The 27,234-nt window shown below is 41.8% G+C and overlaps 1 protein-coding gene across 2 annotated transcripts in view; it reads right to left on the bottom strand.

Annotated features, from left to right (window-relative positions):
- Positions 1–9,752: 9,752 nt before the first annotated feature.
- Positions 9,753–27,234, bottom strand: part of LZTS1 (leucine zipper tumor suppressor 1) — a 69,706-nt gene continuing 52,224 nt past the window's right edge. For both annotated transcript variants that reach the window (XM_074209098.1, XM_074209099.1), the window contains exons 2-4: positions 22,539–22,979; positions 19,808–20,611; positions 9,753–14,300 (exon numbers count right to left, since the gene is read on the bottom strand). In XM_074209098.1, the coding sequence (XP_074065199.1) occupies positions 13,620–14,300; positions 19,808–20,611; positions 22,539–22,877 (1,824 nt within the window). In that variant the 5' untranslated portion in view covers positions 22,878–22,979 and the 3' untranslated portion in view covers positions 9,753–13,619. The remainder of the gene's footprint in view (positions 14,301–19,807; positions 20,612–22,538; positions 22,980–27,234) is intronic.

Below are 27,234 nucleotides of genomic sequence, written 5' to 3' on the forward strand. Positions count from 1 at the left end.
TGTCCTCAGTGACTATAAATCTGTCTTCCTTTATCGAGTTGGACTGGACAAAGGACTCTGGTAATTTTTCCAGATTTTCCCATCAGGATTCTGTTTGTTACATTTTTCTAACTGTTTGGAAGAGTTTGTGGCTCAGTACACTGAAGTCTATCACCCCAGGAACATTGCTGAGATACATCCTTATAGGCAAATAATAACAGCAATGACACTCAATATTTCTGTACACTTACACTTTCCTCCTTTACCCTAGTCTGTGATGAAGAGGTGACCCTTCTCACTATTTGCACCTGAATCTTTGTTCTCTTCCTACTTTCCCTTTTCTTCCTGATGATTGCCTGGAAAGTCATCCCTACCTTTACCAGGAATATTTAAACTCTCCTTATATTCTGGTTCCATCAGTGCTGCTACAAACATACTCAACTTTGCTCCATCCTATTTAAAATAATAATAACAGCAACAATAATAAAAACCCTTCACCTAACTCTACCATTCTCTCCAACTGTGCTCCTATTGTTCTCCTCATTTTCATGGCCAAATTCCTATAAGAAAAAAAATAAGCTTTCCATATAGTTTTTTTCTACTTCCTTTCCCTCTCCTACATTCTATTGGAGTACCAGTGCTTTATCCACTGCGCCACCTAGCCGCCCCTTATTGGAGTACTTCTTATCAGCTTTCTTTTCTCTTCATTCTTATCGTGCTCCTTTGCTGAAATGGACCCCCCCAAACTCTATCTTGGGCCTTCTTCTCTAATAACCTCTCTATTAGTGATCTAATTTGCTTCCATGATTTCAAGAGTCACTTCTAAAGCCGATGAGCCCTAAGTTTATTTATGGAAACCTGGCCTTGCTCCCAAATTCCAAGTGTATACTGTAGACTACCAATTGGCCATCTCTTACTGAATTTCTTTTAGGCATCCCAAATTTAAATGTCCAAATGTAACTCATTATCTTTGTATGTCCTTCTCCCTAACTTCTGTTTTTGTTGAGAACACCAGGAGTGTGCTAGAAAATTTTAGGAAGCAGTTCTCTGAAGAGAAAAAAATAAGAGACACACCCAACACACTTTGAAGGTTAATCTATAGCTACATGACACAGATGATAGAGCACCCAGACAAAGAAGATGGGAAGACCTGAGTTCAAATGTGACTTCAAGACCCTTCTTAGTTGTGTGACCCTGAGAAAGTCACTTTCCTTTTTTGCCTCAGTTTCTTTATCTATAAAATGGAACTGGAGAAGAAAATGGCAAACCACTCCAGTATCTTTTCTAAAAAACCCCAAATTGAGATCCTTGAAGCATCAGATACAACTGATCACTAACTTGTATGGTACGCTCTTTCTCTGGCTAGATGGCAAGCACTTTGAGAGCAGGACTGTCATAGTTTCTGTCATAGCCTAACTTATTCTGAGAACTGTGCCTGATGCATAATAATAATAGGTTTAATTTTTATTGATTGATTGATGCTATAAGGTTTTTCAGATGGAAAGAACAAGCTGGGAGGATCCAATTATTCCTTATTGTTTATTGAACCCAAGCCTACTAAGCCCTCTCTCCTACCTCTTTTCCTGCCCCTCCCCTAAATACAGATCTTTTCTTCCCTTTCCTCCACCTGCCCCTAGCAACTCAAGAGGAGGGCCATTGGAGTGACAGATCATGGCAGGCAAATTGTGCTGTTATTTTTGGTGTGAGGAATTTAATTTGTTTCACCTGTCACTGATTACCAAGGTTGTCGTGAGCCTGCTTAAGGCTCAATTACCCATAATTGAGGCAGCAGGGGGAAACAGAAGGGAGGGCAGTTGAAGGGGGGAGAGGAACAGAGGGAAAGCAGGAGATATCAGAGGGGGAGGATGCCATGGGCATTGGGTAGGGGCAGGGACTTGGTCTGGGATTTGGCTTTTGTCCAGATGACTGTTGTCGAATTTGGGTCCTAATTGGCTTCTGCTTGTGGGCTTGTTAGTCTTCTGGTGTCTTTATTTCCAGGCTCTCTCCAAACTCTTTCTGGAGTCAAATACTTTATTCTCCTCTCTACCTTTTTGTTCCCCTCCATCCAATACTCCCCCCCCTCTCTCTTAGGATCAGTCTCAGCATTAGGAGGGACTTTAGAAATGACCAAATACAATCCCTACCTGAATAGAAATCTTCTCCCTCTCAGGTTTCCTGTCTGGTCTTTGCTTGAATATTCCCAGTAATGGGTCTATCCTTACTGATCTGGTAGTTCATATTATACCAGGGTAGAGATTTGTGTGTGTGTGTGTGTGTGTGTGTGTGTGTGTGTTTAGAGAATTAGAATTCCTTTCTTCTCTGAACCACGAACTCTAGGATCTATAAAAATAGTTTTTGGGAAGGGAGGAAGCTAATTGCATCTTGTAGGGAAGAAGTAAAGCATTATTGACCTAAGAGGCAAAGTTTTGTCTAGGGGTTGTTGAATTTGAGGTTGGACTTTGTTCCTTTATCCAAATGGACCTTGACAGCCACTTAAAACTCTGCTTTGACAAAATACTAGACCCTTTTAGGTGCCCAGTCCTTGTAGGGAAGCCCATGTAAGGATAGTATTGACTGACAAGAAGAATAACTATTTTACATGGCTCTTATTGTACAAATTAAGATTTTTTGGGGGGTAGGACATGATATGATCAAGAATGATCAGTACATCTGAATATTTATGCTCAGTACAATAGGCTTCAGATCAAACTGTCAGTTCAGGATCTTTGAGTTATTCATATTTCTTCAAGAAACTGAATAAGCTCTATTCACAAGATTTCAAGGTGATTGGACAAATTTGACTTCCAGACACTTACTAGTTGTATGACCCTGGGCAAGTCACTTAACCTTCATTGCGTCAGTTTCCTCATCTGTAAGATGAGCTGGAAAAGGAATTGACAGCCACTCTAGTATCATTGCGAAGAAAACCCCCCAAATAGGTCATGTTTCTTCATGAGACTGAATAGTCTCTATTCTCAAGATTACAAGATGCTTGGAGGGGTGAGAGGTCTCCTTGGACAAAATATACCCTTATCCACACACTTGGTAGAGAGATTTGATTAGCCAATGCTAGATTTCATGCTCTTTGAGGTCAGGGATCAGGTTTCTAAGACCATTGAAACCTTCTCTTAATTTCTTTTACATATCCCCACAACCATGGAGTGCCCTCTACACAGAAGAGCTATTAAAGAGATGAAGAAGCAGAAAGATAGGTGAAGGGGTGAGTAGTACTTTTTCAGGTGACTCTATTCAATTTAATTCAGTTTAACAGATCTCTCAAGTACCTGCTATCTAAGTACCAGAGAGAGGGAATACAAACATGAAATATTGCAACTGTCCTTGCCTTCAGAGATTAGATACTCCTGGGGGGGGGGGGTTGTGGGAGGAATGGCATATGTACAATAAGTACATTTGTGTAATAAGAAGAGAGAGAAAGAACCAAAAACTGAGAATAGGGAGGGAAATTAGGCAAAGCTTCAGAAAGGATGTGGTACCTGAAATGAATTTCTAGAGCAGCTTCAAGGACTGGTAGATTGTGAGCTTTTTGAGGACAAGGATTTTGGGGGGGGGTTGTAAAGGCAGATGGGGTTAAGTGGCTTGCCCAAGGCCACACAGCTAGGTAATTAGTAAGTATTTGAGACCGGATTTGAACCCAGGTACTCCTGACTCCAGGGCCAGTATTTTATCCACTAAGCCACCTAGCTGCCCTGACAAGGATTTTCTTTTACCTTTCTTTGTATCCCTAACAGTTGACATAGTGTCTTGACTACCTTAGGTACTTAATATTTATTGATTGTTAGATAAGGCCAAATCTCCTTGACCAAGAAGGGTACTCCAGGTTCTCCTAGAGATGGTAGTAGGGAGTGACTGTTTTTAAGTAAAATTCTCTATATCCTTTATAGGAGAATATTCTCTTTCCTTTTGAGATGGTAACTGATGGAGATAGATTAAGGAGAAATCTAATAGCCAGGGCCCAATCAAAATCTTAAGTAAAGTTAGTGGTCTCCAATCATTTTATCAGGAGACCTGTCCCTGACTTCATCTATCATTTGTTGAGTTAACCTTCCCAGAGCACATGCATATTTTAATAGGAGCTTTTATAGGATCATAGATTTAAAAGTCAATTTAGAATTCAGAAGTCAATGAGTTTGCCCTCCTTGTCATATAGATGAAGAAACTGAACTCCAGGAAGATTACTAAATATATGAGGTAGATACTTGTTGGCTCCTACTCAAAGGGAGGATGAAGTTGTAAAAGAGTCTACCGCTGGGATGGTAGACTTTCTTACATCTTAATACCTGATTTTAGACAGTTTTAGAGACAGGGAGACTTCCCAGAGATCATTCAAGTAACACCACCAAGAAGATTATGTGTGTATTCAGCCTCTTGGTTTGGACAGTGATGACATGACTCTATAAAATGCAAAAACAAAAAAACCAAAAAAGCCCAAGCCCTACTGTAATCATATACTTCCAATTCTAGCAAAGAGTGAGAATGGACTATTCCTTATTGGGGAATTTTTTTTCTTTTTCTCTTGTTCCCCCTCCTCCTTCCCTCAATCCCACTCTGACACTTCTCCAGTTCCAAATTAATAAGCAGGTTTGGGGAATTCCATTGAAAGCTTGTATCTTTACTAGCATACACTATCATTAAAAGCAATAGGTTTTAAATATAGATCTGGGAAGAACAGTCTTCTCTGATGAAGCAAAGGGGAAGCCTTCTGCCCATTAGCCCTTTTAGCCTTGGAGAGGGAGACAAAATTTGGGATCTGACTCTGGGGAAAAATACATACACACACACATATAAACATACTTACATATATGCACACATATGTGTGCATGAATATATTCTATATTACTAACATTTTATCCATCACTTTCTTAAGCCTAGATAATTGACAAGGCAAAAATTAAGCCCTGTTTTGTAGCATCTGCTAATCTCCAACATCTAAAATTAAATGTTCACACTGAAAATTAAACAAGTGGCTCTCACTAGCCAGTCCCAGCTGGCTCCCACACACCCTTGGAACTTGGATCATAGATCTATAGTTAAAAGTGACCAAAAAGGTCATCTAGTCCAACCTCTTCATTTTACAAAAAAGGAAAATAGTCTTAATGATGTTTGAATGACCTGAGTGACCAGGAGGTGGTGTTTCCTATGCCCAGGGTTTAAAACTGGAATAACCATCTTCTTTTCTTCTTACAACCCTCTCTCCCTTTCCCACCCCCACCTCTCTGCTATGTTCCCCCAAATCAGATAGGAAGGGAAGGGAAGAGAAAAGGAAAGGGGAAGGATATCAGCTAAGTGCCAGTTAAGTTCTTCCAGTGAAGGAAGAATTAGATACCAGTTAAGAAAGAAGGCAGCAGAATTAAGACTGTCAACTGATGTCCAGATAGGAATGCTATCATATTGTTCCCCCAAACATGCCTGGCTTCTGATCTTTCCCTTTCCTGGGTATATATGACACCCTTTTATTTGAATCCTACACATTTCTCCAAATCTCTGGTCCTCTGTGAAACTTTCCATGGTTACCTCAGCCCACATCAGCTGCCTCCAAGATCCCACTACACCCTTCTCTTCCCCACTTTCCATCTCCATCTGAGCTCTGACCTTGGTTAGAATTAGGTTCTAGCTCTACTCCCATTGTTTACCCACAGTGTGATCCTTGCCTTAAATGGTGATATTTAGTCCTGGTTCATGTGTTAAATGAATTACACGGTATAGTGAAAAGTGTATTTAGTTTGTGTAACATTTTAAGTAGATAACTAGTCCCATTACAATGTCCACTCTCTCTAACCCAATTAACTCCAAATAGCTCCCTATCATCTCTAGGATCAAATATAAAATTCTCTCTTTGGTGCTTGAAGCCTTTCATAAACTGCTCCTTCTCCTTCCTTTCCAATCTTCTTACACATTACACTGTATCATGGACTATGCAATCCAGTGATTTTGGCTTCCTTGATGTTTCTCAAACAAGATACTCCATTTTTGAACTTTGAATAATTTTACTGAATGTCCCCCATGACTGGAATATTCTTTTTCCTCATCTCTGTCTCCTGGCTTTCCTGGCTTCCTTTAAGTCACAACTAAGATTCCACCTTCTCTGAGAAATCTTCCCAATCCCTTCTTAATTTTAGTACTTTCCCTCTGTTAATTATCTTTAAATTATCCTTTATATAACTTGTTTATACAATGTGCCAACATTGTCTTTTCCATTAGATTGTAAATTCCTTGAGGACAGGGACTATCTTTTGCCTTTCTAGTGCCTGGAATACAGTAGATTTAATATATGCTTATTGACTCACTGACTCTATCCTTGTATCCCTTTTCTTTCTTTTTTTGGTCCATATATTCGTCAATATGGGAAATTGCTTACACAGATATAAATCAGCAACTCTTCTGCAGTTTATAGTATAAACCCGGGCCAGTACATGACTTACCCATTAACACATTGAGTGTAACAAAGATAGAACTTAAATCCTTCAAGTAACACCACCCCTAAGAGCAGCTACATGGCAGGGTAATAGAGTGCTAGATCTGAAGTTGGGAAGAATCATGTTTCTGAGTTCAGATTTGGCCTCTAGACACTGTGTGACCTTGGGCAAGTCACTCAACCCTGATTGACTCAGTTTCCTCATCTGTAAAATGAGCTAGAGAAGGAAATGGCAACCACTCTGGTATCTTTGTCATGAAAACCCCAAATGGGATCACTAAGAGTTGGCTACAACTGAACAACAGTATACACACATATGCATCCATACACATATACATAAACATATACATATGCACACACACATATATATATATATACTCATATAAATACCTTGATTCTTATATACATCATATTTATATATATTTATCTATGTAGATAGATAGTTATAGATATACTCTCCCTATGGGCAAAGTCAGTGGTAATATTTCCAAGGTCATCATTGGCAAAGTAGACCTTTGTATGCACTGAGATCTTTCTACCACTAAGGTTAATCCAAAATTTACCATAGCCATGTTGCTTCTACATTCACTATTGGAAGGGGTCTTGGAACTAGTCTAGTCCAGCCTGTCACTAAACAGTAATCTTATTTACATCACCCTTGACAAAAGGTCAGCCAACCTCTCCTAGAAACCCTCCCTAATCCACTTTAAGCAATTTTTCCTTATATGGAGCTGAAATCTGCCTCTGGGCAGACTCACCCCATTGCTCCTGGGTTCTGCCTTCTGGGGCCAAGGAGAATAAATCCAATCCCTCTCCCACATGAGAAAGCTCTTTAAATTCTGGAAGACATCTATCATGTGCTCAGCTGTAAAGTGAAGGGGTTAGGCTAGATGACCTCAGAAGTCCCTTCCAGATCTAATTTTATAGCTCTATCATCCTCCCTAAATCTATTTATCTGCAGACTAACATGGCCAGTTCCTTTAAATAACATTTTTACAGGATGACTTTCAATCCTCTCAATATCTTGATCATTCTCTTCTCTAAACATGCTCCAGCCCACCAATGTCCTTCCTCAAATGAGATGCCAAGAATTAAACAACCCAGGTAAAAAAACAGCAAGTCTGTGCTATACTATGGTCTAACCATTTCTTCCCCTTACTGTATTTGTGAAATGCAGAACTTTTATCTAGAAAGACATAATCATTTATTAAGTATCTACCATGTAACAAGCATCATTCTAAGGAGGTAGGTGCTATTAGTATTTTTTAGAGGTAATGGAGTTAAGTGACTTATACAGGGTCATATAGTGAGTAAATGTCTAAGGCTGATTTTGAACTCAGGTCTTATTAATCCTTAATTTCATTGCTCTACTTCCACTTAACAGTCTGTGTGCTGGTAAATTAGTCTTTCCATTACTCTTGAAATCTCCAGAGGCAGCATGATAAAATAGGAGAATAGGACCTTGGTCCAGAGCCCTGGGTTCAAATGCTAACTCTCCCACTTAATTCACACAAGATATTGAACTGACTGTCTCCCATCTTGGGGGTTTATGTATACAATAAAGAAGTTGGATTAATACCTTTTGGGTCCCTTCCAGTTCTGATAATTTATAATTATTGTCATGAATTGTTCTCAAGGCTTGTAATCTCTTTGTTTATCCAAATCTTTATTCTCTCAGACCTAGGTCAAATTCCACTTTAATAGAAATAATAAAAGTTGGTATTTAGATAGCATTTTTAAAGCACTAGAAATGGTGTGGGACAGTGAGAAGAATGCAGTGTTAAATGCTGTCTTTGCTACTTAATACTTCTGTGACTAAGTCTAAGTCACAACCTCTCCGGGCTTCAATTTGTTATTGCACAGTTGTTTCACTTGTATTTGACTCTCCATGATTCCCTTTTGAGTTTTTTTGGCAAAGATGCCAGAGTTGTTGGCCATTTTCTTTCCCAACTCATTTTACTGAGTCAAATAGGGTAAGTGACTGCCCAGGATCATGCAGTTATTAGGTGTCTGAAGCTAGATTTGAATTTAGTTCCTCCTAACTCCAAGGGCTAACTCCACATAAATGTCCCTTGAGCTTCAATTCCTTATTTAAGGGGGAAAAAAGAAGCTGGACTAGATGCCTCTTGAGATTCCTTCCAGATCCAAACCGATTATTTCACTTAATCCTCACTACTACTCTGTGTAATACATATTATTACCATTCCCATTTTATAGATGAAGAAACTGAATCAACATCCCATAGGATTACAACCCAGGCCTTCCTGCCTATCAAGCCAGGATTCTATCCCCAAGGTCAAGCCACCTCTTGATAGAGAATGCACTGATCCAAAGGGACAGCTTCCTTCTCCAATAAAATTACTGTCTATTACTATGTTTAGGGTCTCATGACATCCTGAACTTATTTATTTTAACTTATGTCCATACTGTATTTTCCAATTAGATTCTGAGCTCCTTAAAGTCAGAGCTTATTTCTTGGCTCTCTGCACCCCCACACAGCTGAGCCTGGGCCCTGGTGCAGGAGCAGGTGCTCAGGAGATGGAACAAAGACAGAGTTGGCCAGGCAGTTCAGTTAGAAAGGCAGGACAGATGGCTTCTGCAGTTACCTCCCTCCCTCCCCCAGACACCTCTATTCCCTTCCAGGACAAAGGGGTTTTGGCTAAGGGAAGGACCAGAAGCCTCTGGCTAAAGGGGTAGTGTTTTCTCATGCAAATAGTCCCACAAGTTGGCCAAGAAGGTGAGAAATCAGTATGCTTTGAGTGTTGAGCTAAGGTTGAGAGGAAGGAGGTTGGGAACCTCTAAAATCATTTTGTATGCCCCGCTTCTTTCATTTTTCTTTTATCTTGCTCCAGATAAACACACAGGTCTGTGTTAAAAGGAACAAACCAAAATAAAACAAAATAGTTTAACCCTTTGAGTGCTAATTATCAGAGGAATTATTCCAAACTCTTTCTAAACCATTAGGAAAGAATGTCTCTTCCCTACCTCCCCACAACATAGTTTTATTTCTCTTCCTGAGAGAATGAAAATATATAGTTTTCATGAGGTACCCCAAAGACAGGCTTCTTCAGAAAAGGGAAGAATTCTTATGTCCCAGTTATATTGCAGCAAGACCCTTGGGGTAGCCATGCCACACTGAAGGGGTAGGGAAAGGTAGAGGAAGGGTAAAAATCAGGTCTTACAGCTTTCTTCATTTCTGTCAATAAATGACTTTTTACTGTCTTTATGACTATTTACTATCTCCAGGGCAGAAAACTCAGGAACAACTTCAGAAAGGGGAAGCAGGAATAGAAACTAGAAAATGTGAGGAGCAGACACATCCTTGAAGGAGATATGGCATTCTTTATTTATAAATTAAAACATAAAATTACAAGGAACCATTTACATGACCGGAAAAAGACATGAAAAATAGAATAAAATAGAGTTGCCAAAACCCCCCCAAAACAACGAAGGGAACAAAGTCTATTTACATGGCCAACAAAACATGGGCCTCCAGAAGCTGGAGGTGGGGATGGGGAGAGGGGGAATGTCCTACTGGGAGGGTCCCTCCGCATAGTATGCAGTGACAGCAGCAGTCATAAGCCAGTGCTGCCAGGGCATATTCAAAGGGTACCCCATAGGCACTGCCCATACAGCTCTGGGGCATTGGCTCAGATTACAGTTGTTGGGCAGGCAGGAGATCCTGCACCCAGGTGCCTTCTCTAGGGACAGTTCCAATTCTTTCTGCCTGTTGTCTCACCAGGTTCCTGGAGAGAACTTTAAGGAAGGAATGGCTTCTTGAGCATATGTCATAGACATTCACTTAGATACTTCCCGATCTGCAGCTGGGGCTGGCCTGAGGGACCTTCTAGTTCCCAACCCCTGGATCTTGGAGCAAAGACAGCCTCCTGAAACATCACATTTCAAGTTTAACATATAGGTTTGGGGCCTGTTGGAGCCAGGTACCCAGAACTGCAGGTCACAAGGGAGAGGGCAAGACATTCAGGAAAGACATCCAATCATTGCAGTGAAGACAGAGTCTGCAGTTAAGTTTTCAAAGCAGACAGGCAAAGTACCCTTCTTGGTGAGAGGATGGGCATTCTGGGTTATGGCTTTGCTAATCTTCATTCCTCTGGGAGTATAGGGAATGACTTGGAGAAAATAAGCAAGCAGTGGGGGATAGGAGAAGCAAGAATTCTGCCAAAGAACAAGGCCATGGGGTGAACATATCACACTATAAAAGGAACTAGAAGAATTAATCCTCTTTACCTCCTCCCATCCTCGACTTCCCAAAGGACAGGATGCTTGCCCACCTCTATCAATTCTCCCTATTTTAGAGGTGCCCAGGTTGACACAGTCCAAGTTCATCAAGGACTTTTCATCCAGTGCCAAGGAAAGGAAAACCAATTCCATCTGACCTAGCAATGTTACAACAAGCAGCAGCACCCTTGTCAAGACCTTAGCACTGGGCTATGTCCTCAGGGAAAGGCATCTTTGTACCTAAAAATGTTGGCTCTAAAGGCCTCAAAGATCATCCAGTTAGGGCCTCCCTCCACTCAAAGGCCCAAATCCCTAGTATAGCCTCAGGTATGGCTGTTGGTTAGATTGAGAGAGCTCTCTTATTTGTTGAGGGTTTGTTAACATATTAGTCTTTGGGTTCAGAGAAACCTTTTTCAAGGCTGTGAAGCATCCCCCTCTTCTTTGTATTTGTACCCCTAGGGTCTAGGATGATGCCTGTCACAAAGTAAGTGCTAATAAATACTTATTAGTGGATGAGATGAGATCTTGTACAAAGAACCCTTGTGTTGGGGGGGGGGCTGCTTTCTCTTGAGTAGGCCTCAGTCCAAGGGGGAAATGCTGACTCCCTCTTTCTGCCCATTTCTTTTGTTTGTTTTTTGTTATGATAGAATGGGAAGATTTGGAATCATAAAAGGCACAGGCTGGCTTGAAAGGGTTTGGGGTTGGGAAAGTGAGGTCTTTTACTTACTGGTTGGGACTTGGATGCTCTCGTAGCAAAGGAAGAACATTTGGTCTTGGAATTCTAGATTCAATTGGAGTCCCAAACCAGCCATGACTATCAAAGACAGTAAGAATTGAGTTCTTGAGCAAATTCTTCTATGTCAAGGAGCCCTATTGTGTGTAGGCTTGGGGAAGGGGATTCTTTCTTCTTCTAGCAGGTAACTCCCTCAGAGCCCTAATACACTTGCTCTGATTTATGGTACTTGTCACCAGAGATTCAAAGGAGTCATGGGGACTCCATGGACAGACCATGGGGAACTAGGCTTTTAATCTTCCATCCTGGACTGAGGATTGAGGGAGGAAGTCCCTAAAAGCAAAGAGAAAACTGTGAGAGGCATTGGGGAAGAAGCAGGTCAATAGTGAGGAAATGAGGGAGTAGGGACAGCTGCCTAACCTCAAAATTTCCAGAATTTCAGTTGCTACCTCTCTACTGTTTTCCTAGGAAACTTCTCCCTGGGAAGTGTTGGGTATACAGTTCTGAGATTTGGAGGGAGATGGTTGTTACAAGTACAGCATCTGCAGCTAGAGGCAAAAATAGACTGGGGAACAGCCGGCTGCTTGCTAGATCTGCTGTTTGCTTCTGAGAGGGGGAAAATATTCTTTAACAACTTCCAAACCAAGTAATTCAATGTCCTAGAAACTGAAGGGGTGGGGGTGAAACAACTCACAGATTTTTAAAGCTGGAAATTACCTATTCCATTCCTTTCATTTTACGGAAGAGGAAATTGAAGTCCATAAGAAGGGAAATAATTTCTCCAAGAAGAGAAATAATTTCTCCAAGGTCACCCAGCTAGTTAGCAGCAGTACTGGAACCAGAACCCATTTTCTGATTTCCAGGTCTCTTGGATTCTGACTGATTCTGGTGGCCTGACTTTTTGGTCTCCATGTTTCTGTAGGGTGGAGGGAGGATCAGGGGAGTGTTTTGGATTTATTCAAGGGACTGGGGGATGGTGGATGTGAAGTTGACTTCCACCTTCAGCTCCAGCATCATTGACCCAATGGCATTTTGGGCATGATACTGAAACTTGTTTAGAATTGGCACTGAAGATACTACCCAACATTTGGGTTGGATTGGGTGTAGAAGAATGAATAAGGCCAGGGGATCAGGAGCCAGCAGTTACATGGGAAATGGCGGTATCCATTGATGAATCTGGACACTAAGGGAATACTTCCAACTTGGGTTGAAAGAATGGTCAAAGGCAGCAAGTTTCTAGCTTGGAACCAGTAAGGAAATTCACTCTCCTGGTCTGCCTAGAAAAACATTGGCAGCTCTCCTAAGGGAGAGTGGGAAATCAATAAAAAATCCCTGCTGCAGAATACCTGGGAAGATACCAACTCCAGAAATTTGTTTTTCCTCTCTGAAGTCCAGTCCTTTGACCTCCAGAACTTTGGGGAGGCTGGTCACTGAGGTCAAAGTATAGCAGTCATCTTTGGAGATAGACTAACCAAATCTCTGACCAGCTAGAGTCAGCATGAGTAAGCCCCTGGCTTTAGTTTTGTCATGGACTGGTCATTCCTATCATTGCTCCCTGTGTTTGATTCACCTTCATTCCTCTTTCATTCATTTTAGGTTTCCCTAAACTCAGAAGCTTCTTCCCTAATTTTATCTCTGGCATCCTTGGAGCCATTCTCCCTATCCAGTCTTCTTCTTTGGGACAGAGGGTCTGCTGGACTTCAAAAAATTCTGGAACCTCTGAGAAAACTTCTTATTATTTATAAATGAGAAATAATACAGGATATCCTTGAGAGCTTCTCCCTAGCAAGGGTCCAGTTCCAAGGCTCCTGATCTGTAATGGCTTTTCTCCATCCCAAGGCAAATTAGTGTCTTCATGAGATAATTTTTTTTTTTCAGAGCAAGAGGAGAATTCTGGGTATCTGAAAAGGTAGAAGTGAGATATAATACCCCTGGGAGGGCAATCAGGGGTAGGATGACCAGCTCAACTTAGGCTACCCCTCTGATGCAGACATCTTAGGGAAGGTTTGGCCACAGCATCAAGTCTCACTTGTCTCTTCTCTTTTGGAGGAGCTGGCAAATTGCATCCTACCTCTGGTGACTGGGGGAGAGGGAGAAGGGAGATGGGAGTGGCTTGGCCAACAGTGAAGAAGAAAAGGCTTCTCCAAATATAGCAAAGTTAAGCAAGGGCAAGGGAAGTGTGCTTTTGGATGGGTCCAGCATTTCTGCCTCCCCAGCCTCCCACCCCCAGGGCCCTCAGATCTCTGTGGCAATGATATCCTCATAGGGGACATCAGCCCCCTGGATGTCAATCTCCAAGGGCTCAGCACCCCCCTCCCCCCTAGACAACTGCTGCAGGGCCTTCTCCAGCCTCTGATTACGTTGGTACATGGCCAGGTAACTCTGCTGCAGCTGCTTCTGATAATGAATCACCTTCTCCTTCTCCTCCCTCCACACCAGCCGCTCATGCTGGAAGCCGGAGGACATCTGGTCGTGGCCCTGCCGCTCCTCCTTCAGCTCCACCCGAAGCCTCTCCAGCTCCCTCTGCAAGGCCGGGATGTCCTCTGGGCCAGCGGCCGCCGGGGAGGCGCTCTCCCACTCCCCCTCAGCCCTGCGGCCGCGCTCCTGGCGGAGGAGCCCCGCCTCAGTCCGCAGCTCCAGGAGCTCCTGTTCCAGCAGGTTCACCTTCTCCCGCAGCAGCTCCGCCTCGTTCTTTTTGCGCTGCAGCTCATTCTCACAGACCTCCAGCTCCAGGCTCTTGGTCCGTAAGGCGCTTTCCAGGTCTTGGTTCTTCAGCTCCATCCCTTCAAGCTTCCCCCGCGTGTCCTTCAGTTGGGCCTTAAGGCTGAGGATCTCGCTGGCCTTGGCATTGACCTCTGTCTGCGACTCCTTCAGCTGCTGCTTCAGGAGGGAGATCTCACCGGACTTCTGGCAGACCTGCCAAGAGAGAGGAAAACCATAAGAGGAATCGCATCCGCTCAGCTCACGGAGCCGTCCCTGCTTTCTGAGGCGTAGCAGCCTTATCCAAAGGGAAGGAAACCAACAAGAATTTATAAAACAGGCCCTCTGCTTTATGAATATTCTCTAGTATTATCTTCATTTTATAGTTAAGGAAACTGAGTCGGGGGTTAAGTGACTTCCCCAGAGTCACACAACTACTCAGTGAATTTGAACTCAGGTCTATCCTGTCTTCTGACTGAGGATCTGAACGTTGCTGTCTAGGTCGTTTCAAGGGCTAGAGCTGATGTTCCCCAGCTTTTTTTGGGACAAATAGGGAATTCATTCAGCTTTCAGACTCAGGCATAGATATATCCATATGCCTATTTCATCCCCAACCAAATCTTTTTCTGTAAAGTCAAAGACTGGAGGGAAACTCTTTTTGGAGGGCAACCAGGGTTAAGTGACTTGCTCAGGGTCATACAACTAAGGCTGGATTTGACCTTGGATCCTCCTGACTCCAGAACCTATGCTCACTCCACTAGAGAGGGCTTCCCTAAATGATTTCTAAGGTTACTTATATGGCATTATGGGAGAGGGCTGGCCTCCTTGCTGCTCTAGATGGTTTCCAAGGTTTCTAAGGTTATTTAGCATAGGGGAGAGACAACTGGTCTCAGAATCATAAAGGCCTAGGATCTAATCCAAATTCATTGCTTAAAAACTAAGTGTGCCTAGTGACACATCATGTAATTGCTTGAATCACATAGCATTAATTTCTTCATCTGTAAAATGGAGGTCACACTTAGAAAGTTCCCACCTCATAGGGTCATTGTCTAGATCAAATGAGATAAAAAAGTGTAAAACGCCTTACAGGACTTAAAGCTCTATGTAAATTTCAGTTGTCATCATTAAGTTTAACACCTCTGTGTATAGATCTATGACCTCTATCTGTATGGATAGCTATGACAAATATTAGGATTAGGATAAAACTTGGATTTGAATCACTGTTCTGACTCTTATTAACTACTGAGCTACACCTAGAAAGTTGAACTTGATGATCTTAAAGGTTCCATAATCTAATAATAGCAGTTCATCTGGTACTAAAAGGTAGGAGTGGTGATGTAGTCACCTCCAACAGGAAAACTGGTGGTTAAATTTTTAAAGTGAGTGTTTATATTTTGGAAATTGGCAAATGTTGCAAATCACAGTTTGATTTATTATTTTGAAAGTTGCCTAGACATGAAAATGATGGATAAAATGTTACTAATGAAGATTCAACTTAGAAGAGTATGTTATGCAGCTGATTGTTAAACTTTGACCAACATAGATTTAAGATTTACAAAATGCTACATGTTTGTTATTGCATTGAATCTTCACAACAATCATGTGTCTATTATTATAACTCCATTTTAGAGGTGAAGAAACTGAGGCTGAAAAGGTGAAGTGATTAATCTAGGGTCAAATATAGCTAGCCAGTGTCTGTATCAGGTCTTCAGAGAAGTCCAGTGTTCTATTCATTATACCATTTAACTGTTTCTTTTATATCTTTAGATAGGCTTAAATGTTTATCATCTATACACAGATCTATAGGATTATACCAGTAGCTATATCTAAATGCAGTTCTATCTCTAGATATTTTACATTATCTATTTATTACATTATGTATTAAAAGATACCTTTTATGGTCATAGAGTATAGAGATAAAAGGGATCTTTGAGAACATCTAGACAATAGGGTCCACAGACTGTGAATTTTTAAGGAGTCCATTGACTAGGATGGGAAAAACCATGCTGATTTCAATTATTACTTTTCCTTTGAAATCCCATCTATTTAATGTAATTAAAAATATTACTCTGAAAAAAGGTGTCTTCAGGCTTTTTTAGACTGCTAAGGGGTCCATGATATACAAAATAAAAAAAACTAAGAACCTTTCATGTTGTCCAACCTCATTTTACAAATGAGGAAAAGATACCTATAATGAGGGATATTTTTATTACTTCAGTTCACTTTAAGGATCTCTCTCTCTCTCTCTCTCTCTCTCCCTCTCTCTCTCCCTCCCTCCCTCCCTCCCTCTCCCCCCCACCCCCCACCACTCCCATCATTCTACAGCAAACCCTGCTGATTGGCCTCTCAGAATTTAGTTTGATCTTCAAATAACAAGTAAAGAATCTAACTAAATACCAATATACTCAAAATGCTTCTCAGCCCAAAAGGGTCTGTCACAGCTTATGTTCTAATGGAAGACTGCCACTAATCTTTAAGACTAAACTAGAACAGCTCTGAAATACCACCTCACACCTATCAGACTGACTAATATGGCAAAAGAGGAAAATGACAAATGTTGGAGAGGATGTGGGAAGATTTGTACTTAATGCACTGCTAGTGGAGTTGTGAAATGATCCACCTATTCTGGAGAGCAATTTGGAATTATTCCCAAAGGGCTATAAAATTATAGATCCAGCAGGGGCTGTTTTCCAAAGAAATCATGAAAAAAGGTAAAGGACTTAAATGTGCAGAAATGTTTATGGCAGACTCTTCATGGGGGGCAAAATATTGGAAATTGAGGGGATGCCCATCAATTGGGAAATGACTGGATAAGCTATGATTTATGAATGTAATAGAGTACTATTTTGTCCCCAAGAAATGATGTTCAGGTAGATTTCAGAAACACTTGGAAAGATTTATATGAACATGAAAACTTAAAAGCAAAGTGAAACCTGTAGAACTTGAAAAGCATTGTATATACTGTATTGTATATTGTATACGTTGTATACGCTGTGAATGACTCAGTTTTTCTTAGCAACATTTAGGCAACTTAGAAACAATAATCCAAGACAAGTTAAAAGGACTCATGATGGAAACTGTTATCTATATACAGATAAAGAAGTGATGGACTCAGAGTGCAGATTGAAGAATACTTTTTTATTTTATTCTTTTTTTGTTTTTTCTTCTTTCAGGACTGTGACTAATACTGGAAATATGTTTTACATGATAACCCATGTAAAACCTATATCAAAATGCCTACTGTTTTCATAAAAGGAGGGAGGAAGGGAAAGAAATTTGAACTTAAAATCTTGTAAAAATGAATTCTAAGAATATTGCAGGGTGATCAGCTGTGAATGACTTAGCTTTTCTCAGCAATTCTGTGATACAAGAGAACTCTGAAGAACTTATGATAAAGAAAACTATCCACCTCAAAATGGTGTCTGAATAGAGATTGAAGCATGCTTTTTTTTTCATTCTCTGTTTCTTGATGTTTCTCTTTTTTTGGGGGGGGGTTATGTTTCCTTTTACAACATGACTAGTAATGTTTTCCATGACTACACATTTTAATCTATATCAAGTAACTTGCCTTCTCAATGAGAGGGAGTGGGTTGGAAGGATGGGAGAGAATCTGAAACTCAAGGTTTTGGAAATAAATGTGGAAATTTGTTTTTGCATGTAACTGGAGGGAAATAAAATAAAATATTAAAAAGTGAATACTAAAAATTTGCTTGATATGTAATTGGGGAAACAATGACATACTATTCAATAATGAAGTAAATATTTTAAAAATAAAATAACATCCTAAAAAAAGTCAACACAGCTTAGTACACCACAGACATCTTTGGACACTAGTGGGAAAAAGAAATCTGTCTAGGCAATGCTATTTTGTGTAGGAAAAAGAAAGAGGGCATACCTCAATCAATAGGCAACCTGGAGAAAGCAAGAGAGATTTTCTCTCCCAGACCATATCTTTGCATTAAGATTCTTTGTCTTTTAGTTCTTACCTTCATTTCCTTCCACTTCTAGGGAAAGGATCCTATTGCTGGGTCATTGGAAGTCTAGAGGTACCCCTCCCTGAAGGATTGATGACCTCTTGGGATTCTTTGGTTTGGAGATATCATAAAGTTGCCATTTGTCTTTCTACCACCCTCCACTACATAGTCTTCTCCAGTACTGAATATAGATATGCTTAGTGGGTTGCTTAGGGTGTGGCTGTAGCTCAAGATGATATGGGAAGCAGTTAGGTGATAGAGTGAATGGTGGAGTCAGAAAAACCTGAATTTGAATTCTGCCTCAGATACTAGTTGTGTGTGTGTGACTTTGGGCAAATCATATAACCCCTCTCTGACTCAGTTTCCTCATTTGTAAAATGAGGGGATTGGTCTTGATGACCTCAAAATATCCCTCAAAGGGAGCGGCTAGGTGGCACAGTGGTTAGAGCACCAGCCCTGGAGTCAGGAGTACCTGAGTTCAAATCTGGCCTCAGACACTTAATAATTACCTAGCTGTGAGGCCTTGGGCAAGTCACTTAACCCCGTTTGCCTTGCAAAAACCTAAAAAACAATGTTCCTCAGAGCCCTAAGTCTATGATGTATAGCTCTATGATTGGATAACTTCTAGATGGGTATTGATAGGGTGCTGGTGGATAGAATGCCAGGAAGATCTGAGTTCACTTGTGACCACTAGAAAAACTAGTGGTTGACTTTTCAGCAAGTGATTTAACTTCGTTTGTCTCAGTTCCCCAGTCTATAAACTGAGCTGGAGAAGAAATGGCAGACCATTACAGTATCTTTGTTAAGAAAACACCAAATGGGATCATGAAGAGTAAGACACAACTGAAAAAAGACTGAACCACATTTTTAACCCCTGCTTGCCTCAGGTTCCTCAACTGAAATGTAAGAATAATAATAGCATCTGCCTCTGAGGATTGTTGTAAAGACCAAATAAGTTAATAAATATAGAATAAGGTCTGATACATAGTAAGTAAAATACAAATATTAGCTATTATTATTAAAATGAGAATAATAATAGAGTTTACCTCCCAGAGTTGCTGGGAGAACCAAGTGAGATAATAATTGAAAAGTGCTTAGCACAGTGCCTAACACAAAATAATGCCATATAAACATTAGTTATTGTTATTATTATTATATATTATTATTATTAATCTCATTTGATCTTCATAGAAGGTCTCATTGAGGAAGGGGAACTCGAGATGGATTCCAAAAGTCCTTTTTTGCTTGAAATATGTGATTGTGATCCTTGGGTTTTTAGGCAAGACCAACTCCCTGGTAAAAAAAAAAGACCATTTCCCTCCTCTTCTTTCCTCTCTCTCCTTCCCTCCTCTTCCTCCTTTCTCTTCTCCCCTCCTCCCCCTCCTCTCCCTCCCCCCCTTTTCTCTTCCCTCTCCCTCCTCCCCTTTTTCTCTTCCCTCCCCTCCCCCTTTCTCCTCCCCTCCTCCTTTTCTCTTCCCCATCTCCCCCTTCTCCTCCCCTCCCCTTTTTCTCTTCCCTCCCCTCCCCTTTTCTCTCCCCTTTCTCCTCCCCATCTCCCCTCCTCCTCCCCTCCCCTTTTTCTCTTCCCTCCCCTCCCCCTTTTCTCTCCCCTTCTCCTCCCCTCCCCTTTTCTCTTCCCTCCCCTCCCCCTTTTCTCTCCCCTTCTCCTCCCCTCCCCTTTTTCTCTTCCCCTCTCCGTCCCCCCTCTTCTCCCCCCTCCTCAGGCACGGCCACCTGACCCCACCTCACCTCCCACTGGGTCTCCTCCAGGGCAGGCGCAAAGTTGGTCTTCTCCTTCTCGTAGGACCTCAGCTTGGTCTCCAGCAGGTCCTGCTCCTTCAGCAGGTTCTCCAGCTCCCCGCGGAGCTGCTTCTTCTCCTGCTGCAGCTGCAACACCTGAAGCTGCAGCGCCTGCTGCGTGCGCTGGCTCTTCTGGGAGGCCTGCCTCAGCTTGCTGCTGCACTTCTGCTTGAGCCCATCCAGCTCCTCCTGGCAGCGCCGCTGCTTCTCCTCGTAGGCCTGGCTGGAGGCCAGCTCCTTCTCCTCCAGGCTGCACTGCAGCTTCTGCAGCTCGCCCTCTCTCTCCAGCAGCTTCTGCTCCAGCTCCTGGATGGTGCACTCATCCGTGGACAGGGGCGAGCGGATGCAGGCGGCTTTGTCCGCTTTGTTGGGGTTGCCGATATTGCTGCCTCCATCAGAAAAGGACAGGGCCTTCAGGCTCATCATGTTGCTGTCCTGAAGCATGGCCCCCTGGGTGATGTTGTGGGCGGAGCCCCCAAAGCGATTGATGGGCCCCACAGGGGTGACCAGGGGGTCCAGTTGGTAGCTGCTGCTGGTGCTGTGAGTGGGGAGGCTGGACATGGAGTTCCGGCCCGAGTCAGACAGAGCCCCCGAGCACAGGGCCGGTTTCAGCTCCTGGTCCTTGGCTTTCTCCAGAGGAGCTGGGTGCAGTTGGTGGTTGGCATTTTCCGGGGGGGAGGAGTGGAGAATGGCTCCTGATCGTGGCAATACAGGCTTGAATGCTGTTGGCCTTGCGATGCTCTTTTCTGAGCCCTAGGAAAGAGAAAGAACCAGATTCCTTAATAGTTTCTTCCTTCAATAGTTCTCTTTCCTTCCTACCCTTCAGGCTCAAAATAATAATGATGATGGAACTGGGGCATCTGGGATAATGAGAAACATCAAGGTATAGTAGACAGAGGGTTGTTTTTGGATTATACAAGTTGATGTGTGGGGTGGCTAGGTGGTGCAGTGGATAGAGCACCAGCCTTGGAGTCAGGAGTACCTGGGTTCAAGTCCGATCTCAGACACTTAATAATTACCTAGCTGTGTGGCCTTGGGCAAGCCACTTAACTCCACTGCCTTGCAAAAACTAAAAAAACAAAACAAAACAAAAAGTTGATGTGGTTCAGTCCTGTCCAATTCAACATGACCCCATGGACATGGAGTGCTCTTGGCAAAGATTCAGGAGTGGTCTCCCTTACAGATGAAGACCTGAGATAAATAAGACTTAACTGACACAAGTAAGTGTCCACAGTCAAATTTGGATTCATATCTTCCTGACTTCAGGGCAGATACTCTATTCACTACTTCACCCATTATTCATTCTCAAAGATGACTAATGGCATCACTAGGGTGATCCTAATTAGTAAGTGAATTGAATTTAAGTGAGATAGAGGTGCTCAAAATCATCAGCCTAGTTTATCTTCACAAAAATATCAATCTGAGAGGGGAAGACTTGAAAAGTTTCTGAGTTGACCTTTTAGAGAAAGAGGGATATTTCAAGAAGGGTATGTCACAGGATCCTAGACCAGAAGGATTATGATCATAGATTGAGAGTAAGAAGAAATCTTTTAATCCAACTTTCTCATTTTAAAGGTGAGGAAACTGAGGTTCATGGAATTAAGTGATTTGTCCAAGGTCACACAGGTAGTAAATGTCAGTGGTGGTACTTAAAGCCAGGTCTTCCAACCCAGGCCAATTACTCTTTCTTTGGTACCATAATAATTCCTAGATTAAGGTTTCATTGCAAGTGCCATCACCTTCCAGGTAACTGTAGATGAAATAGCTTGCCATATAGGAGGGGTCATATTTTCCAAGACTGTCTCAAGAGGAAAAAGTTATTTTGTCCAGAAGGACTTGGTAATATCCATCCTGTGAGATTTTACCTATCATCACCTTCCTGTTTGGGAATCAAGGGATGAAGCTTGAAAACCCTGACCTTATCTCTCTTTCTGTCCTTGGACAATTTCACCTTTCTGGGTCTCAAGTTTCCTTTCTGTAAAATGTTAAGGAGTAGGAGTAAATCTTTTGCATTGTGTTCTTCATAGAACCTTCTAAGGCTGCCATGTTTGTTAACTTTTTCTCAGAAATATCCCGGAACTTATTCTCCACTTCTCACTGAGGATCACATTTGAAATTTTCAAGAGTTATAACCTTGTTCATTGATATGATGGAGACCTGTTTTCTCAGCATTTGTTCCTTATTAGCCAGATGGTAAATATATTCTATTTCCTAGGAAATTCAGGTTCAAATCTCAAGATCATTTTAAGAGTATTCTTTTTTTCCTCATGGGAATGGGGTATCCCTAACTTCCAGATAGGGCATACCTCTAGATTGCCCTTCTATAGCACTTCCCTCTTGGATTGGGTAGACTATGAACCTTACCCATGTGGCATTTCAAGCAACAGATGCTGTGTATGGGATGGAAGCGATGGAAGTTTGTCATCCTATCTACCAAGAATCATGGACTTGGGGTGGGGGGACCATATCATTTTAGGATGCTGAACATCAGGAACAAGTCCTAGGTGACATAATGATTCACAGTTGTGAAAGGTGATCAAGGCTTTAATTTTGGAAATTTAAATGAAAAATCAATCAAATTGTGATTTGTGGAGTGTAGCATGATACCAACCACCTCATAATCCTAAAAAGCAAACCCTCCCAATCACCTATCCTTTGCCCTTTGGAGACTTCTACTTACCAGTTCAAGCTGATTGGAGAAAGGCATAAGCTTTGGGGGTGTGCCAAAGTCCATTCCAGATTGACCTCCCATCTCCCCACTGGACAATGAGGTGTAGTCTGTTCGGTGGGAGCCCCGGGCCTTCTGACTGACCTTGATATAGAAGAAATCCTCACTCTTGCCGATTTTTGAACTTGATTTGCCATGACCTGAGTCCTGGGAGAAGCCAAATCTCAACAATCCGTCTGAATACCTATTGAGTTTCTTTAGATGGGAGGATTTACGAAGTTTGTACTGGGAGGCCCGACAGTGCTTGCCCTGGAAGCTATGGCCTGAGATGAGACTGCTGACACTGCCCATGGTCACTTGGGGCCAAAGGCCAGGAGGGCAGGAAATTGATTGGGTTGTGAGGGCACGTCTTGGCTCTGTGGGAAGGCTTCAGTCATAGCAAAAGTCTCAGAACTGCAGGGGAACACAGGGAGAGACAGAAGGTAGGATTTAAATTGGTGCAGTCATAGGCAATGAGTTTTTTCATCTATAAAATGAGTGCAACATTATTTGTACTATCTATCTCATAGAATTGTTGCAAGGGTAGTGTTTAGCAAATGGCAAAGGAATAGAGATTGAAATTGGTGATGGACCTATGGAGTTAGGAAGATCTGAGTTTGAATTTTGCCCCCATCCCTTACTGACATTACTTAGTTACTACAAATTACTTAGTTACTTCTCTCTCCAGAAAATGGAAATAATATTAACACAGGGTTGTTGTAGGAATCAACTGGCATAATATACACAAAGCACTTAAACTTTGCATATTAACTAACGTTATATAAAGAGAACTCCTGGCTAAGGATACTCCCTTAACCAACGCAGGCTTTGATACCTTCTCTGCAACATAAAAGATAAGAGTTGTTTAGTATCCTCTGAGGTGAAGAGACGTTCCTAAATTCATACAGTCTCTATATATTTGGATTTGAACCCAAATTCTTCTGGTTCTAAGGTCAGGTCTCATTCTGCCACAAGTCTTTTATTTCTATACTGGCTTTCAGTTACAAATAGCAGACCATTACATAAATGAACTATTTAAATGAACATTTATTTCAATTTAAGGTCTGCCTAGAGGCAGAGCAGTGACCTAAATGTATTTCCATCTGCCTTTGTTGGGCTTCCCTTCCCCACTCAATATTGGACCTTCTCCCTACCCCACCCAACCCCTACCCTCTGGCTGCTCACAGCCCATATTCAAGACCTAACTGTTCACTTTAAACCTTTTCATCCTGGCACTCACTAATGCCTATCGACTGGTCCTATGCCCTATACCAATAGTCCTTCATCAAGAGCTAAGAGCAAAAGTGATCTCTAGTAGGTGAATGTGCTATCCACATCCCAGAAAATAAAGCATAATTTTACCTCAGGGCATCAATACCTTCCCTGAATGATGATTAATTGTGAATATGAGGCTCTGTGGAAAGATGGTGGGGGAGAGATACCTGGCAGAATAGTCTATTAGGGTTACATCACAGAAGCAGCCGCCTCCTCATTTGTTCATTCATTCACTAAGAGCCTACTAAGTGGATGCAGGGCTTTGGGAGAAGGCAGAGGAGAGGAAGACAGTGCCTCCCTGCAGAGATCCAATGAGATAAGAGGGAACTGATCTCCTGAGCCTGGGGTGTTTAAAATACCATTAGAGGACTATTGGGTGGCATGGCAGTTCACAGAGGAGTGGTCAAGGGTAACCTTATGGAGGAGGTGAAAATGGACTGGGACCTTGAAGAAGGTCCACAGCAAACCAGCATTAGCCAGTGCAAAATGACCATTGGATACAACCTGATTTTCCACTATGCTTATTCATTCTGGAAGTTCAGACAATGTTGGTTATCCCCCTCCCCCAATCTTTTCCAGCAGAGGATCAGAGCCAAGGAGAACAGCGAAATGCCCTATGGGCTGTGCACCAGGAAACTAGAACATCCAAGCTGCCTAACTTACTCCCACACTGGCAAACTGTTCCAAGAAAAGCTGAGGTGGCGGAGTTCTGAGCTGTCACCTAGGTGAGGTCTCCTTCAGCCTTACAGCCTCCTAGGTAGGAGGAGCATGTGGAAGGACAATTCTTCTTTGATTAGAAATCTCAGGTCCTTGTCTCTACTCATTCTGCCATCTCCCAAGTGTGGCACTGACAAGGACATGGGGGGGTAGGTGGGACTCTAATCACAGAACCATAATAACAATTCATTTTTATATTGTTGAACATATATTATGTCATTTGAACCTCATGTTAATTCTTTGAAATTCCATTTGGTCTCTGTTTTGTAGACGAAGAAACTGAGGCACAGAGATATTAAAGTGCTTTATCCATAATTACACAGCTGGCAATTTTAAGAATTAAGATTTGAAGTAGAATCTTCCAGGTTCTAAGTCTAGCTTTCTACTTATTACTCTATCTATTCTTGAAAATAGGATTATAGATTCAGAGGTGAAAAGGAATTTAGAGATCATCTGGTTTGATCCCTTGATCTTGCATATATGGTAACCCAGGTTAGATTTGTTTTTTTTTTTTTTTTTTAGATTTTTCAAGGCAATGGGGTTAAGTGGCTTGCCCAAGGCCACATTGCTAGGTAATTATTAAGTGTCTGAGGTCAGATTTGAACCCAGGTACTCCTGACTCCAAGGCTGGTGCTCTATCCACTGCACCACCTAGCCGCCCCAGGTTAGATTTGCTGAAGTTCACATAGGCAGGAAGCAGCAGAGCTAAGTTAGGAGTCAAATTCAAGGTGGTACAGTGGGGCAAAAAATACTGGATGTCAGGTTAGTGACCTTGGGTTCAAATCTTGCCTCTGATACTTACTATCTCTGTGATCTTGGGAAAGTCACTTACCTTTATTTCAGCTTCCTCGTCTATAAAATGAAAGAATTGGGGCAGATGACCTTCAAATTTCTTTCCAGATCTAAGTCTGATGACTCTGTATGTAACATCAAATCTACTGTTCTTGTACCATGGTGGGGGGGGGGGAATAATGGGAGAGGGAATGAGAGAATTTATATGAAAATTACTTCTGACTTCCAGAGAGAGGGGAATGTCTCTAAGATTCCCCCTTGTTCCCCTGAGCTCATCTATCTCTGATGACATAAAAACTTTGAAGATAAGCCTTATTTTGCAATGCACTGGAAAGCTAACTGTCTCCATGAGTCTCCAAACCAACTTCCTCCCCAGTCTGCTGAGTGATATAGTTCACTGAACCATCTAGCCCAGATGTGTAACGTGATATCAAACACTGATGCTTCATGACCCGTGTTCTCTCTCCCTGACCCCAATACCCTTCTTTCTGGCAGTTAGAAAGGAGTTATGCAATATCTGAGCACTAACAAAAGAATGAGGAAAAATAAAAGAAAGACCAATATAAGGAAAGAAATAAAAAGAATGCTATACCTTGGAGGACACTTCAAAAATCAGCTAATTCAAGTCTTATGGAATTCTTGCGATTCCAAGCCTAGACTGTCACTTTGTACCTATATGACTTAGCCAAGTCACTTCAGACCTTAGTAACTCATCAGTAAAATGGTAAAGTTGAACTAAATGACTTTGATGTTCTCTTCTAGCTCCACATCTTATGATTTTATAAGCTTTCATTTTAATGGATGGGTACACTAAGGTTCTGAGCGGGGGAAGTGACTTAGAATCATAGATTTAAAGGTCAAGAGGAAGTCAATTGGTCTCCAGCTTAGGGCAATGGCCTTTCTTCCTTCCTCTGAGGGAAGGAATAGCCGGAAAGAGTCTAACGATCATCTGACTTCAACCCACATTTTACAGTTGGGGAATCTAAAACTTAGGTGAAATTATTTGTCTAAGGTCATACAGTAACTTAGAAGTGAGGCCAGAACTAGAACTGAGGCCTCTCATTTCCTCTAGGCCAGAGAGAGACAGAGATGGAAAGAATGAGAGAGAGAGAGAGAGAGAGAGAGAGAGAGAGAGAGAGAGAGAGAGAGAGAGAGAGAACTGGAGGGAGCAGGGCAAGATGAGGTGAGGCAAAGGGAGAAGTAAGAATTAGAGATAATGCATATAACTATTACAGGGGCATCTGTCTTGTGTCTTATTTACTTCAATCATTGGATACCCCAAGAAGATCAAGGAGATGATATATTGCAGGGACCAGAATATTCCGAAAACTTCCTTAGAATTTGTTTTCATCATGATTTTTCAGCCTCTTTATCCCTAACCTAAACAGTGTGAGCTTCTCTAATGAATGATAAGTCAAGTTCTCACCTTGGAACTTCTAATACTCTAAAAAAAGGGATATTGATGGTGATCGGAAACAACTCCTCCTACCTTCATTCCCTCTAAACTTCCTAAGGGCTTTAGGATACATCTCTATCTTCTATATTGGCTTTCCAACTCATCACTAGTTTTACATAGGGAACTGAGCAATTCATTAAAATGATATGCTCCCTTGAGCTGCCCATTATTTAGAAAAAGGATATCTCACAATAGAGTTGGACAGAAAAGTGAGTGGTCTGATTTTTTCTTTCCACTTTTAATAAAGAAAATGAGAGGCCAGATATTTCTTTTTTTTTCCCATTCTTTGTGAGTTCAAATCTAGTTTCAGACATTTAATAACTGTGACCTTGGTCAGTCACATCACCCTCTTTGCCTCAGTTTCCTCATTTGTAAAATGAGTTGGAGAAGGAAATGGCAAACTATTCCACTGTCTTTGCCCAGAAAATC

This window comes from Macrotis lagotis, chromosome 1 (assembly GCF_037893015.1).
Source record: "Macrotis lagotis isolate mMagLag1 chromosome 1, bilby.v1.9.chrom.fasta, whole genome shotgun sequence".
Lineage (NCBI taxonomy): Eukaryota > Metazoa > Chordata > Mammalia > Peramelemorphia > Peramelidae > Macrotis > Macrotis lagotis.